Raw genomic sequence first — 14,397 nt, 5'->3', positions numbered from 1 at the left:
TATTCAGAATACTGTCTCGAAATAAGTTTTTCTAATGTCAGTGTTGATGTATTTTCAGTATTGGGCAATTTAAAAATGCCCAGACATTCTAGCACATTTCATCATCTGTTTTATTTATGTATTTATTATCTTTACATCCCTCTTTTTTCCTGAAAGGGAAACCAAGATGGCTTATATTATCCTCTTTTCTGCTTTATCCTCATAACAATCCAGTGAGGCAAGAGTCAGTGACTGGGCCAGAATCACCCAATGAGCTCCATGGCCAAATGGGAAACTAGACCTGGATCTCCTAAGTCCAATCTACCCACCACCCACTGAATTCTTTTGATTTGGGAGTGGGTTCTCCTATTCTTTTAATATGGAGAATTTATTGTATTGATTTGAATTGTATTTAGAGACCTGCACTGAAGAACAGCTAATCCATCACATAGATAACTATGTAGGCGTAATTTTACTTTATTTTTTTGTAGTAGTTAAGCAATTGTACTTCTTCTAAAGTTGTGAAACCATTCTTTCTAGTGAGGAAGCTGGACCAGACTTCCAACTAAAGGTTGAAGTTTACAGCTGCTGTTGTACTGAAGAACTTTCAACTATAGTGAATACACCCAAGAAGCTTGTTAAGAAACTGAAAACCTCAATTGGGAAAGCTACTGGGAAGAAGCTGAATTCTACATTAGATGATGGCAACCTTGAATCCTTGTTGCTCACTGACACAATTGTCCTGTGAGTAAATTATCCCCTAATTTAATTCCAGACTTTTTGGAGAGGTGGGGTTGGTTTTTTAAAGTGTCTGACAAAGGATTCTTCCAATAAAGTTTGTAGATTGGCATTGTAAACACTACTTCCTAAAAAAACCCAACATTCCCACTGCTAATTATGGTGGTGAGGCAGAGACCCAGTCTTGCAATGTGAGAGGATGCCTGTTTTCTATTTGCCCAGGCAAGTTGTGCCTGATTTGTCTAGAAGTGATACAGGGATTAATCTCTGCCACTTCTTGACCTGTCTGCCATCTGAAGGTATCCTGGATAGTCTAGTGTTGCTCCCTGTCGTGACTGTTTTCTCATTCATCAGGTAATGAGGCTGAGAAAGCTGCATAGGAAACCTGTCTTATATCAGATCTCAGGCAGGAGTTGGTCCTGTCACCTGCTGCCTGATCCTTCTACATGGAGGTGCCAGGCACTGCACCTGGGAGTGCCTGCAGGTAATGCTCTGCCACTCACCTGTGGTCTCTCTCCCCAGAACAGGAAGAGTAGGGACTTAGGAGGCCAAAGAACTATTTTCAGATGAACTAATCCTATCCCTTAGGAAAATACCATATATATCAGTGTATAAGACAACTTGCGTATAAGACAAGGTTGATATTTTGGACTGTTTTTCTAGAGTTTGTCATATGCCAAGCATAAAAGATGACCTCCAGTTTTTGCTTTGCCATTTCTGTTTCAATGGTACTCTTATATGCTGGTATATATGGGTATATCTCTAGGAGAAAACAGCAAATAACTTGAGGAAAAAACTGCAACTATCTGTATAGTATTTGCATCCACTGAGAGACGAAACATGTCAGTCAGACTGACTAATGTCAAGATGAAAGAGCATGGTGTCCCCAAATGGTGTCCCTAAGATATTCATGGTTTTCCCACTTCTGCAGGGGTCCTGTAGTTTCAGACAATCATTGGGGGACTCAAAAGCTATCCTCTGCAGATATGAGGGCCCTACTGTATGATGAAAATTTCTCACCTGGCATATTTTTGCCTCACTATTTCCAATTTCAAGGGTCATCTTATACACCAGTACATACTGTATGTTATTACTCTGTCTTAGGCCCAGGATATGTTGTACCTCCAGTGATCTGTGTTTTTCAGAAAATTTTCAGTTTGTATTGGAAAGTTTTGCATTGTTATTTCTGTTATTATATTGAGGTCATTTGCATAGCAAAATTTTCAGTTTGAGTTGGAAAGTATTCTTATTCCCTAGAGAGAGCTCTAATTTAGCATGTTTATTTTACTTGTATTTGTAAGCTTACAAGAAGAATTCCATGTCATTTTTAGTTCCAATATACCACAACTATTTGACCAGAATTTTTTGGGGGGTGGAATTAAAGTATGCTTAATTTGATTTATGTTATATTACATAGATTTAATTTATATTATGTTATATTACATAGATTTTTTAATCCAAATACTTGTAAAAGGTTAAGGATGATAGCATTTGTTGTACCCCAATGACAATGATGATAGCATGACATCCTGGCATCCCTGTCTTAAAAGCTTTCAGTAGGATAGTCTAGTATAGTTATGTAATATTGTGCAATGCCAACCACATCATGCTTTGTGATTTTTGATATGATCTATTATATGCTAAATGAAGAGTTCTGCAAAATGTCCACAAATTTATGAAACTTAGTTGGATGAAACAATAATTCTTGACAGTACAACAGTAAGGGAGTATTCTGATGCAGCTTTTTGTTTTTTTAGCAGGAATACCTCTGTACCACTCCCAAATATGCAGCAGATGGTACTATCTGGACTGGTTGAGCCATTGTATCAGCTGTACTGATACAGCATACTGTCATTCCCCTGAAGACACAGCCCCAAAGCTACTATGAATGTTAGTGTATAGACAGTACAAAATTTTTGAAAGATGCAGCTCATAAAAAGGGCTATGGCAATGCAAAATACGGTTCCAACCTTAGCCAGTTTGGTTGCCCTGTTTCTACAAAGATACTTCCATTTAAGGCAATAATCTAATTCAAACATTTAGGGAAAACATTGCTAGCACTGCTAATTAGCCTGTTAAATGTGAAAAAATGATAAAGATTTAAAAGACCAAGAAACTGACAACTGATAACAATTTTAGAAATGAGATACTGAAAGTAGCCAAAAAAAGAGAGAATCTCATGTTTTAGAAGGAAAATGTTACTGTGAAACATTTCAATAGTGAAGTAGTTTGTTTTCTTTGGCAAACTGTGCACTATAAATAGTAAAGATCTCTAACTTGAACATTCAGCACAAAAAGATTTTCATCTGTAAAAAATGCAGCTATTTAAAATGGAACAAAAATGTTTAATTACGGATGGCTTTTATATGTTTGTCTAGTGATTGAAAATCTTTTGGTTGGAATCGATTTATAACCAACACCTTGCTTTCAGCTGTTCTGAGCTTTTTCTCTTGGTGTGCTAATGGAAATTGCACAGCAATGGTATTTATCCTGTGTAACGAGTGAAATAAATGTAATCATTATCCTATGATAACAACTCTTGGCATGGGGGAGAGAGGTACAAATAAAAGTGACTGAACTGTTCAGAGAAAGTGGAGTGTGCTCAGCTGTTGCTGGGACAAGCTGCAAAGTACTATGAATATACCATAGCCTCTCTGTAAAGATACATAATGAGAAAAGAAGGCTTCATGTTGATTAGGTTACCAAGTGTAAATAGCTTATGCTTAAAAAAAGAAAAGCTCATAAGATGTATAATTTTTAAAATAACTGTCTTATTGATGCTTGATCAAAGACAGAGTTCAGTGGCCACCCTAGGAGCACTCCCAGATCACCCCTTTCTTCGGTTGCTACTACAAAATTAGCTTTATTTAAGGAAACTGAAGTTCATACATTGCAAAAGTTGAATGATTAGTTTTAGTTTAAATAATAAATGACTCCTTGATGTTGGTGAGCCAGGAAGCATTAGGGGTTTTTTAACAGAAAAAGGGAAAATTACTCCATCCCTCTCCTAAAGCAACAGTGGTTGAAAAGTGCTGGCTATAATCACTGTCTTCTCAGATAAGGGGAAGCCTCAATATTATCTTCATCCTGTTACCAGATCTTCCCTTGTTAAATAATTCAGCGACTGCAGCCCATATTATAGTCAATATTCACTTAAGGGCACAATCCAAAGGGGCTACTGGGGAACTTCCAAACTTGGAGGATTACAGGTATCCTATGCAGAATAGGAGGGATGTGGAAGCAGTCTTCACCTTTCCATTCCTTCAGTTCTGCAAAACATTTAGACCGCCAGTTTCAGACATCTAGCTGCAATGCTTTGGGTGAGAAGGGAAGGGAGCCGGAGTGCCACAAAGATATCCGCTCAGACCCCCCCCCCCCCCACCCGCAAGTCATTTTTACCATTTCAGAGAAGCAGCTAGAGCGCTGCTTTCTACACCAGCTGCAAGGGAAGGAGGTTGGAGATCTTTTCTGACTTGAGAGCTGTGAATCCAAAACATCCTATGGCCCTCCAGATACTGTCCAGAGACCAAAGGATCACTCTGCTATGATAACATGAATAGAATATAAGATTGTTTTAATGTGAAGTGTTTGGTGATCAGGAAACCAGAATGCAGCAGGCCACCAGACAAGGAAGCAGAGCTTTCTCAGTTGTTATGAAAGAAGGCCACTTACCCCAGACAGGAACGAAGAAAAAGATATGCAGCTTAGCTTTGACATAAATTCTTTGAACGCTTTTTGATGACATTATAAACAGCAAAGGACAAAACTAAAATGCCTTTGAATTAACTGAACTTTGATGCTGAACTTGCTAATCTGTTCACAATACTGACATAAGCGTACTTTATCTGTCCTCACTAGTGGTGCAAAATACAATTTGCTGGCACATACATCTTTGGGGCTGGAGAATGTTGAGGACAATTTCAAAACCCACAGCCTTACTGTTGTGGGAAACGGTAAGTTCATACTGAATACACTGGCAATGAATGAATAGAATATTCCACCTTGGTTTCTTAGTAAGCAGAAGTGGCTTTCCTCTTTCTCACTGTAAGTTCTGCAGAACCCTGCAGAGTGTATTAAGGAAGCTTTTCTCTCTGCTACATTAACAGCATCTGACAGGAAATAACTTGGACAAGTTGGGAGAACATAATTCGTTCCATAGTGCCCCCCATGCTGTTATTTGTAATGCTTTTGTAGTCTGTCAAGCCCTTATCCTGTACATGTTTACTTAGAAATAACCCCCACTTTGCTCAATGGGGCTTATTCTCAAGTAAGTAGACATAGAATTGCAGCCTTTGGCAAGTGAGAATAAAGACTGCAAGCTGGAACACATAGTTCAAGCAAAATCGTACATGGGGCAGAGGATGCCAATTTCCCTAATACTTTTAAATCTAGAATCAGACATCTACATTTGATGAAACATGTTTCTGTGTTTCTTCAAACACTAATAACTGTTGTCATATATATTGGATGACAGTTTAATTGCAAATTTAATATACCCATGTGCATTTTGACTCACAGTCTTGGAACAATTGGGAATACATTTAACCGCACTCTACTCTGTGGAATAGAATAGTAGTACCCTTCTAATGTATTGCACTACGCAGGCTGCAGATAACTGTTTCCCTTTTGGTGGTGGAGGTGGTTACTGTGGCATAGGTCAGACAAGTTCTCCATGCGGTGGCTAACTGCATAACTGTGCACACTAACACTTCACTCAAGCTGCCCTTTGCGTGTGTGGGAAAAAGAACAAGAACCCATTTTGTAAAGGTAATGTACGAAGAGGCAATGATTTCTCTTGATAATGCCAAGAGATGAGACAATAAACTGTGGTTCAGAACTGAAGATAGATTTGAGTGTGTAGGTTTGTCAGGTAGGTGGATGGTCTAGTTACTTGACCACTGGTCCTTGAAATTTTGGACCCTGTGGTGCCCAAGAGGTCAGTTACTGTTTGGTTCCCTCCAGTCATCATGTGTTACAGAGATCTCTTCCTGACGTAAATTCTTGAGTCACAAGACCAATTGTCCAAACAGGGTTTGAGTCAAAGAATTCCAAACTTATTCCATGACTTGAAGCCAGCTTTTGGCAAAAATCGTTCTTACCAGATAATCTAACAATATGTTATTTCTATGACTTCCTTTGTAGAGGAATCATCTTTTTGGATTCCACTGTATGGCAGCATGTGTTGTCGTTTGGTTGCTCAGCCATCCTGCATGACCAGGGATATGATGACTGGATTTCTTAATCATCAGGTATGTTTTGATTTTTTAATTATTTATTTATTAAACAACATATTTTATTGGCTGATGTAATGTATACAGCCCTGGTGACTTTTCTTCTTGGTCTGAAGAACACTGTTGCTTTGGTACACCAATACATATGCAGAGTAGTCAGAAGTGAGAAGCAGAGTAGTCAGAAGTGAGGTAAAAGAGGAGATCTGCTGCAGAGCCTCTGTGGCATCCCACCCTTGGCAGGTCATCAGGGCAGTTTTGGGGATGGAGTTCTCTGCTGTTCTCAGTTCTTTTTTCTCTTGCATTGAGATTAGTGGCAGGGAAAATGCCTACATACATCTGAGGAGAGTGTAGGTAAGAGGCCCAGGCTTGGGGTCTTGAATACCCTGTTTCAGGATCTAGCACTGCCAGTTGCCAGCAGAACACTACTGGTGGTAGAGCAATAACTGAAGCTTTCATCTGCTTTCATCTGGGTCTCTGGATATGTCACTCCCTGGCAGAGCTACTCCGCCCTTTCTTGAACCCTTCCAGCCAGTGGATCTGGGAGTTCGGATGTACTGAAAGATGAACCCCTTTAACAACAGCCATAGCAAAATATGTTTGAGAGTTATTGCTAGTCCAGTACATTCCAGTTAAGCTTTATGTCAGGGGTATTTAACACTTTCAGCTTGAGGACTGAATTCAGTTTTTGAGTTCAGTTTGAGAAGTTCTTGAGTTCAAGTGTGTGCAGGGCCAAAGTCAAAATAAGAATAAAAAGTATACGTTAGCTTAAAGTTCTTATTGCCAGTAACTAAGCCTTTGGACAGACATTTATTTCACCTTTTCAGAATGAAGGAAAGCCTGTGCAAAACCAGGATCACCAGGCAGGGGAGAAGGGCTGGGCTCAGGGGAAGGGTGTGTGACCTTCTGGAGGACCTTGGAAGGCTGGAACCAGCCTAAGGTTTTTCACCCTGCATTAAAGGAGTGTAGACTGATTTTAGGGATGTCTCTTCTTTCCCTTATATCTGCTTAGTATAAGATTTAGTAACAGCTGCTGCTGAATATTTAAGAACAGACAGCATTTGTGTTAAGTTTTGCTATCATGTGTTAGGTAAAAAAATTAAAATATAGTGTTAAGTTTTTGCTAAATAGTCTTGTAATGTCTAGTACCAATTTCAAGTTGAAGCTGCATAATTCTTATTATAAAAATACTGTTGAAAGTGTATTGCCTCCTTGCTTTTTTCTTTTTTGTAAAGTGCAGAACAAATTGTATGTCTTCGTCCAAACCAGTAACTACACCCTTGGAGGGGAAACAGTAAAGTGCGGGAAAATTGTATGATTTCCCATACCCATGTTACCTGCTTTTAGATGTTTACCTTAGCAATGGAATCTCAGCACAAAGTAGCAGCTCCCATGCTAATAGCAGTACATCAAAAAGCAATCAAAGCAACAGTTTTTAGGCAGTAATAAAAGCAGCTATAGAGTAAAGGCTCATTTACAGTGCAGTCCTATGGACCAGAACTCCAAATGATGGAGCACTCTTATTTTGGAGAGTCTGTTCTGTCCAAAGCCATTCTTCCCACCTGCACCAAAATGAGAAATCAATTAGATTATTCTCAAAGCTAGTGTAATTTCCGTTCGTTTGGAGCATGGGCAGGGGCCGATTTAGGATTCCTCGGATTCTTGGCTTTGGCATTGATTTAAAAAAGAAAGCATTAACACTCCTTCGGCCTGCATTAACACTCCCCTAACGCTGTATGGTTACCATGTCAGTGGCTCAAAAGTAAATAAATTTGAATGAAACGGGACCAGACGTGTCTATGGAGTTGCAGTCTTAAGAAGGGACAAGTGTCTAGAAAGCAGGAATCTTTGATTTCAGGCAGGACAAATAGACTAAGGGAATGAGTGAGGCTCCTGGAAGCACACGGACCTCTGAATACAGATTTACCCACATGTCATGCAGGACGCATCACTTCCTAAATGAAGTGAGAGAAGGAGGCTGGGATGCCTTTGGATATGGCACAAGCTCCTCCCTGCTTTCCCAACATGCTCCTTTTGCCCTCTCCACGGCTGATTTCTGGTCTTGTAGAGGCAGCCAACACGGCTCTTTCTGCATCAGCTCTGAGTGGATAGGGGCTCTACATTTGAACTCCCAGATCTAAGGTTATGGGACTGAGGAACTGAATAACTGATTCTGAATAATTCAGCCAACATCAGGAGGCCATTAGATTGCACCTTAAGAGGCTTTAAATTGCAAAAGTAGTACAAAGTTTGTGCAAAGCTCAGCTTGGAGCGAAAGATGCCTGTATCTCCAGCAGAAACTTATGCAAAAGGAACACCTTTGCAAAATGCAAGATGACTTTGCACCTCTTTTTACCACCTACAAATGAATCAAGTCTCTCACTTTCAAAACATGCATCTTTTTTTTTTCTAGCACACTGGAAATCTAGCCTGTGTCCCCTTAACTTACCATTCAGTAAAGACTGCTAGTACTTAGGTTTCCATGCATTTATGTAATGCCTAGTAATATAGTTAGCCCCAGCAGCAGCCCCATCACCTGCATAGTGAAGGATTTTTTATTTTATTTTTTATTTTGCAAAGGAGCTTTGGCTCTCTAGGAAACTTGAGTAAATAGGTTTTAGTCTAAATAATCTTAATATGATTTTCAATTAATGAATGCTTTATGGGACTATTTACAAAGATGTCTGTCATTTTTAGTGTTACTTGTTGCAACAAGTAATGTGCACCACTGCAAGCAGGAATTACAAATTTTACACTTCCTTGCTTTTCCATTTTTTATGTTATCCCAACTTTGTGTCTTGAAGGAATATTACTGTTAATCTATCAGTGTGTTTTCTGGATAATAAATAATTTCTAGCTAGCAAAATTCAATATGAATAGCCATTGGAGCAGGCAAACAAGGCAGGAGAAGAAATGGAAAGGACTTGGCAGTGTAAATTTTTAAAAAATCATGCCATAAATAGTAATAGAGCATCATTTGTGTTGTTGCTAAGATTAATGATGCATTAAAAACTAGCCAGGTAAATCTTTAATTATGACATCTTGTTTTCAAAGGGCCATAATTTTTATTTGAAACATATTAAATACTTTTTATGAAAGGGCCATAACATTGTTTTGAAAGCAACTGTATTGCCTGATTAGCTGAGAAAGTGGTCTTTCGTCTGTGTATTATGAAGTGTTTACTATCCCCTCCCCTAGAAATGTTAGTCATTGGAAAAGAAAACTGATACTCATGATTTCTGACCATAGCTCATCTTCTTGTAGCAAACAGTAGGGAACCTGACTAGCTGGCAGAGGCTATACTGTGTGTTAAGAGGTGGCAAACTGCTTTGCTACTGTACCCCAGAAGAAACAGAAGCTAGGGTGGAACCAACTTTGACTGTTTCTGTCAACAAGGTAAGCTGTAACTTGACCTAGTTAGCTGAAGCTAAATCTTGCAACTCTTGAAGATGATGTTCATTTCATATGGGTCACCTAGTTTGTTAAATGCTGTTTGTGCTTAGAGTTATGGGGATTTCCATAGGCTACTTCCTCCAGGTTATGGATGTTAAGTGCAGTATTGTATGGGAGGCTAAGAAGACTGCATTTCTGGAACCTAGTAAATTTTGAACTTAAGCACTTAAACTGAAGAACTGTTGAACTTAAGAACGGTGCAAGTAAAATGACCCTAAAGGAACCAGATAAAGAGGGGGGATGAAGTGATTTGCCTGGAGCAGTAGCAAATCAGTGGCCAAAATAGCAACAGCACCCCCTACCCATGTTTCCAGACTGATCATCTAAGCTCTGCATTATGCTTACATGTAAGTATATTCTACAGAGTGTGTGATTAGAGGCATGTATTATAAAATATTAATAGTAGAAATATTAGTGCTTCAGAATACATGGGGAAACTCATAACCAGTCTACAATTTATAATGCATCAAGCCTTGAAAATATGCTTGAGGTACATGATAATATTCCAAGCCAATTGCAAATAGAAATGGGGCCAGTTTGGAGGCACTATTCCTGATTTAATAAGCCATAGTTTGTTCAGGTTTGAATGAACGTCAGGCCAGCATGTCCCTCATCATCCTCACTCCCCCTGCACACTGATTCTGGTGCTTCGATTCTGGTGCTTACGGCACAGTTTCCTATTGTAACCAAAGTAGAGGAACTTTGGTTTAAAGAGGCCAAAATTAAAGTGATAAAGCTGCCACAAAGGGAAAGAGGCAAGGGGGCAATGAGCATGCCCAGGGCTTATTCTTGGCTTAATAAACCATAATTTTATACTATAACACCTCTGGAATAACACCTCTAAATAGATCACAGCTAGGTTTCTTCTTTAGTTTTTTTTAAAGGTGTAATTCTCTTTTTTTCTAGATCTACCCAAAGCTAGTTGCAAAGTGCGATAAAATTCTTTCTTTTTCCTGTTATCAGTAGATTATTATTAAACTACAGCATCAGTCAGTCAGAGGTCAATAAGAGGCTTTTCAGAGGCTGAAAACAATAATGCATAATATATAACAAAATAACACATTAAAATAAATACAGTATATCCAGTAGTTATGCTCAGATTATGTCCAGTGGCAGAAAGCATGGGCAATCAAACTCTACTTCTGTTCCAGTTGTCAATAATTGTAGCCCTTTTAAACAGTTAAGCGCTGTGCTTTGCTGCAGCTCATGTGAAGGTGATTTTTAAAAAACCACCCTTGATGTACAAATGGTATATATTTTGGCTGTTTTGATCAGTAGTGCATTTTGAAAAATTAAACCCTCCAGAAATTTTATTCAGCTATTTGCATAAAAAGGATAATTGAGTGAAGAATGAAGAAGATTGTCTCCTTATCCCATGCGCTAAACTGTTCAATTCACAAGCTAGTCTTTGACCCAAATAGCACACCAGCAGCAGCCAGCAAGATGCTAGAAGGCTTCATACAAATCTACCTGTACGCATCTGGCAGAGACTGTTTGGTCACAGGAACCCTATGGATAGGGTCAATTACATGCTTCCTTCCTACATCATTGTGGGAATGAACTACATACTTGGTCCGCATGTAATCCAAACTTTCCAGTGCTGGAAGATGTTGCCGTAAAGAACTCCCACTGCCAGATGTTTGAGCAGAGCCTAAAAAGAGCAGCCTTGCAGCATTGAGTTGGCATCATTTGAAACACAGTGCCATGAAATCCTTCTGGGGACTGCAAACCGGTGCAGATAATTAAGCCATAGGTGCACATCTTAAAATTTTTTTAATCCAATGGGTAAATGAGTTGTTTGGTAACCAGGACTGAGGGAGTGTTCTATCCCATGCAGTGCAATCTAGTGCACATTTACTCAGAAGTAAGTCTCACTGTGTTCAGTGTGGTTTTCTCCTCAGTAAGTGTGCTTAGAACTGCAGCCTCAGTCCAGACTTAATTGAAAGGCCTGGCATCACCCCACCAAAACCAAAGTATTTGTTAAGTCTGCGAGGGACTAATTTGATCAGTAGAGCTCACGGTACTGGGGGACAGCATTGCGCCGGAGAACTGGGTAGAGGTGCAGCCTCCTGTGGTTATCAGGCTTTGGTAGCACACTTAAAACGTGTGTGTTATGCTAGAGAGGTGGTGAGCATGTTGAATAGTATGCTTAATATGCGGTTCCTTGGATACATCCCATCTGTTGCATAATGTATTAGTGCTTCGGAAACATATCAGCCTATTACTGCTAAGTTAGCATCTTCTATCACTTAAATAATCAAATGAGGTATAAAATGTCTCTTACTGGAGAATCGCTTTTGTTTTATAAAGCTTTTGTGGCTTAAGATACAGAGCAAACACTATATAAACTTATGTCACTGGGTTGCTTGAAGTTCTAACCTGTCAAATGTAAATCTATTTGACTTAATTTTATACTGGTATCTATGGTTACCTGCATTAATAGGACACAGCATTTATGGATGAATTACTTAATCTCCTATTTTTAGAATGAAAAATTTAAATGAGCAAATTCATCAGATATGCTACAAACAGCTGTGTTTGTATTTCAAACAGCTCCTCCAGTAATGCCTGTTTAAAAATGTACCCTCTTAAGGATATTTTGCAGTTTTTCAAAGACTGTCAATCCTTGAGCTCTTCCCCCATGACAATATATATAACTTACTTTTTATAGTTACATATTTAATCTTTGCTGGTGTGAGCTGACATGCAGTAGAAAAGGGAAAATGTTGATGTGTGTTTGAAGTGAAACAGGATTAAGTAAGAACAGAGAAGCTTCCTATCTATATAACTAGCATGATTGGGGCTTATAGATGAGGTGGGTTTACTGGTTCTCTTCCTGTGCTGAACAAGACAATAGTTTCTTTTTAGTCCTTGCTCAGTGAAATTGTTGAATAAAGTGAAAAATCAAATAAGACCTGAGAGAATGATATTGTAGTTCTGTTAAATTCAATTGTGGATGAATTGGTATGGATAACAGTGGGATACTGGGCACATGTAAGCATATATGGGGATTGCAGTTTAATCCTTAATTGGTCTAAAACATACACTAATCAATCAGAATAAATGCAGCTTTTTCAAGGTGGGTTGTTAATGGAATGTAAAAGTACCACACACTGCATAGAGGACTTGCTTTTTGTATATAGAGGACAAGCTTCTCTGAATATGAAATAATGTATGCATGCGAGAACCAATCACATAGGTCCGGCCCATACGTAGAATCAGTGCAGATTCTGTGTCTGGGACCTACATTATCAGCCTCAGCCCATGTGATTGGGGTTCCTTGATTGTTTAATTCATATATTTCTGTGCTTTTCTTAAATCCAAAGCAGCTTACAACTCAACATTTTAAACAGTACAAATACAAATATAGGACCTAATTAAAACATAGAAGGATGGTGAAACAGCCAGGTACAATTAAATGTGCTGTTTTTAAAAAAAAAAATCAAAAAATCTGAAAAAATAAAGTCTTTGTTGTGTCCTGAAAGGACAGGACTCATTGTCAGGCAAGTTCCCAGAATGCAAATGTAGAAAAGGTGGGACACTACCAACGAAAGGTCGTACTATGGGTTTTAGCTGCCTTGCCTTCAACAGTAGTGGGACTGGCAAAAAACCCTCAGCGAAGGCAGATTCATGCGGCAGGAAATAGCTTGGGATAAACTGGTTCTAGGCTATAAACAGCTTTTCCCAAGATACGATTTGGTTGCAAAGAAGTCATTCAAGCAAATGTGTCTCTCATGCAGATAAGATGATATATGACTTACCCCATTGTTTACTGGAGCAGTGTTTTATAGCTAATTTTCTAAATCAAGGTTACTTGAGTAATGCTGTATGGCTGTTTAGGGGGCAAGCTACAGATCTTGGGGACTTTCAGAACTTGTGGGGGGTAACCCCTTCTTCCTTCTTTGAATGGCTTCTGACAGCCAGTGTTGGGGGAACATTGTCTACTGGTCAGCTTGCCAAAAGGATAGTCTTCCAGATTCTTTTTTTTTTTCCTCTGAAGCCTTCAAAATAGTGGCACATAGCAAAAAGGAATGAAACCAGAATCCCTCCTGCACATTTGGGACACAAATCAACAAAAAATCATGATCTGGTATCCAGATGGTCCTGTTAATAAGTGCAGCAACTCTAGGATCATTGCACTAATTTCCCAGCAAAAAAAGTGATGCTTATGGTGTTGCAACAAAGGCTTTTACCCAGTATGGAGTAAGAAATGCCTAATGTTCAAGCTGGATTCAGAAAAAGAGGAGACACATATTCAAATCATATTTGAAATCATATTGCAAATGTATGTTGACTACTGGAGCATCCCAAAGAATTTCAGAAGATCTGTTCATGCTTTATAGACTACAGCAAAGCCTGTGACTGCGGATCATGAGACAGTATGGATGGTCCTGGAGAAGATGCGTGTACCTCAGCATTTGTCCTGATGTGTTGCCTGTACTGTGGACAAGAATCTGCTCTTGGGACGTAACGTGGAGAAACAGAATCATTTTCTATAGGCAAAAGGATCAAACCAAGATGTATTTTGTCTCCCTCAAGTCTATGCAGAACATGTCATGATGAAAGCTGGATTAAGATCAGGAGTGAAAATACATGGCAGGTACATCAATAATTTATGCAGAGGATACAATATTACTGACAAAGCAGCAGTGCATTGGAATAAGTCCTGATGAACACGGAAGACGAAAGTGCAAATGCAGGACTGCAGCTGAACAATTGAAAAAACCATGGACCACAGAAGAATTATGCAACTTTAACATTGTATATGCTCATAACATTGTATGTGTAACATTTAAGAAATGGAGATTTTTAAAGATTTTGCATACCTCGTATCAGTCGTTAATTCAAATGGAGACTGCAGCCAAAAATATTTAAAAAGGTGTAAAATTTGGAAGGGCAACAGTGAAGGAACAAGAAAAGATCAGTAACAGAATAATGGGTTCAAGTTACAGGAAGCCTGGTTCCAGCTGAACATCAGGAAGAACTTCCCGACTGTTAG

At 39.0% G+C, this 14,397-nt stretch overlaps 1 protein-coding gene across 1 annotated transcript in view; it reads left to right on the top strand.

Annotated features, from left to right (window-relative positions):
* The window catches only part of RTKN2 (rhotekin 2), a 40,957-nt gene that overhangs the window by 14,388 nt on the left and 12,172 nt on the right, over positions 1 to 14,397 (top strand). Inside the window, exons 6-9 of the mRNA XM_044420068.1 lie at positions 520 to 723; positions 4,576 to 4,670; positions 5,860 to 5,966; positions 9,210 to 9,341. Of these exons, the coding sequence (XP_044276003.1) occupies positions 520 to 723; positions 4,576 to 4,670; positions 5,860 to 5,966; positions 9,210 to 9,341 (538 nt within the window). The remainder of the gene's footprint in view (positions 1 to 519; positions 724 to 4,575; positions 4,671 to 5,859; positions 5,967 to 9,209; positions 9,342 to 14,397) is intronic.

The sequence above is a fragment of the Varanus komodoensis genome, unplaced genomic scaffold (assembly GCF_004798865.1).
Source record: "Varanus komodoensis strain SLA01 unplaced genomic scaffold, ASM479886v1 scaffold11, whole genome shotgun sequence".
NCBI classification, from domain to species: domain Eukaryota; kingdom Metazoa; phylum Chordata; class Lepidosauria; order Squamata; family Varanidae; genus Varanus; species Varanus komodoensis.
This window is presented reverse-complemented; position numbering and strand designations above follow the sequence as displayed.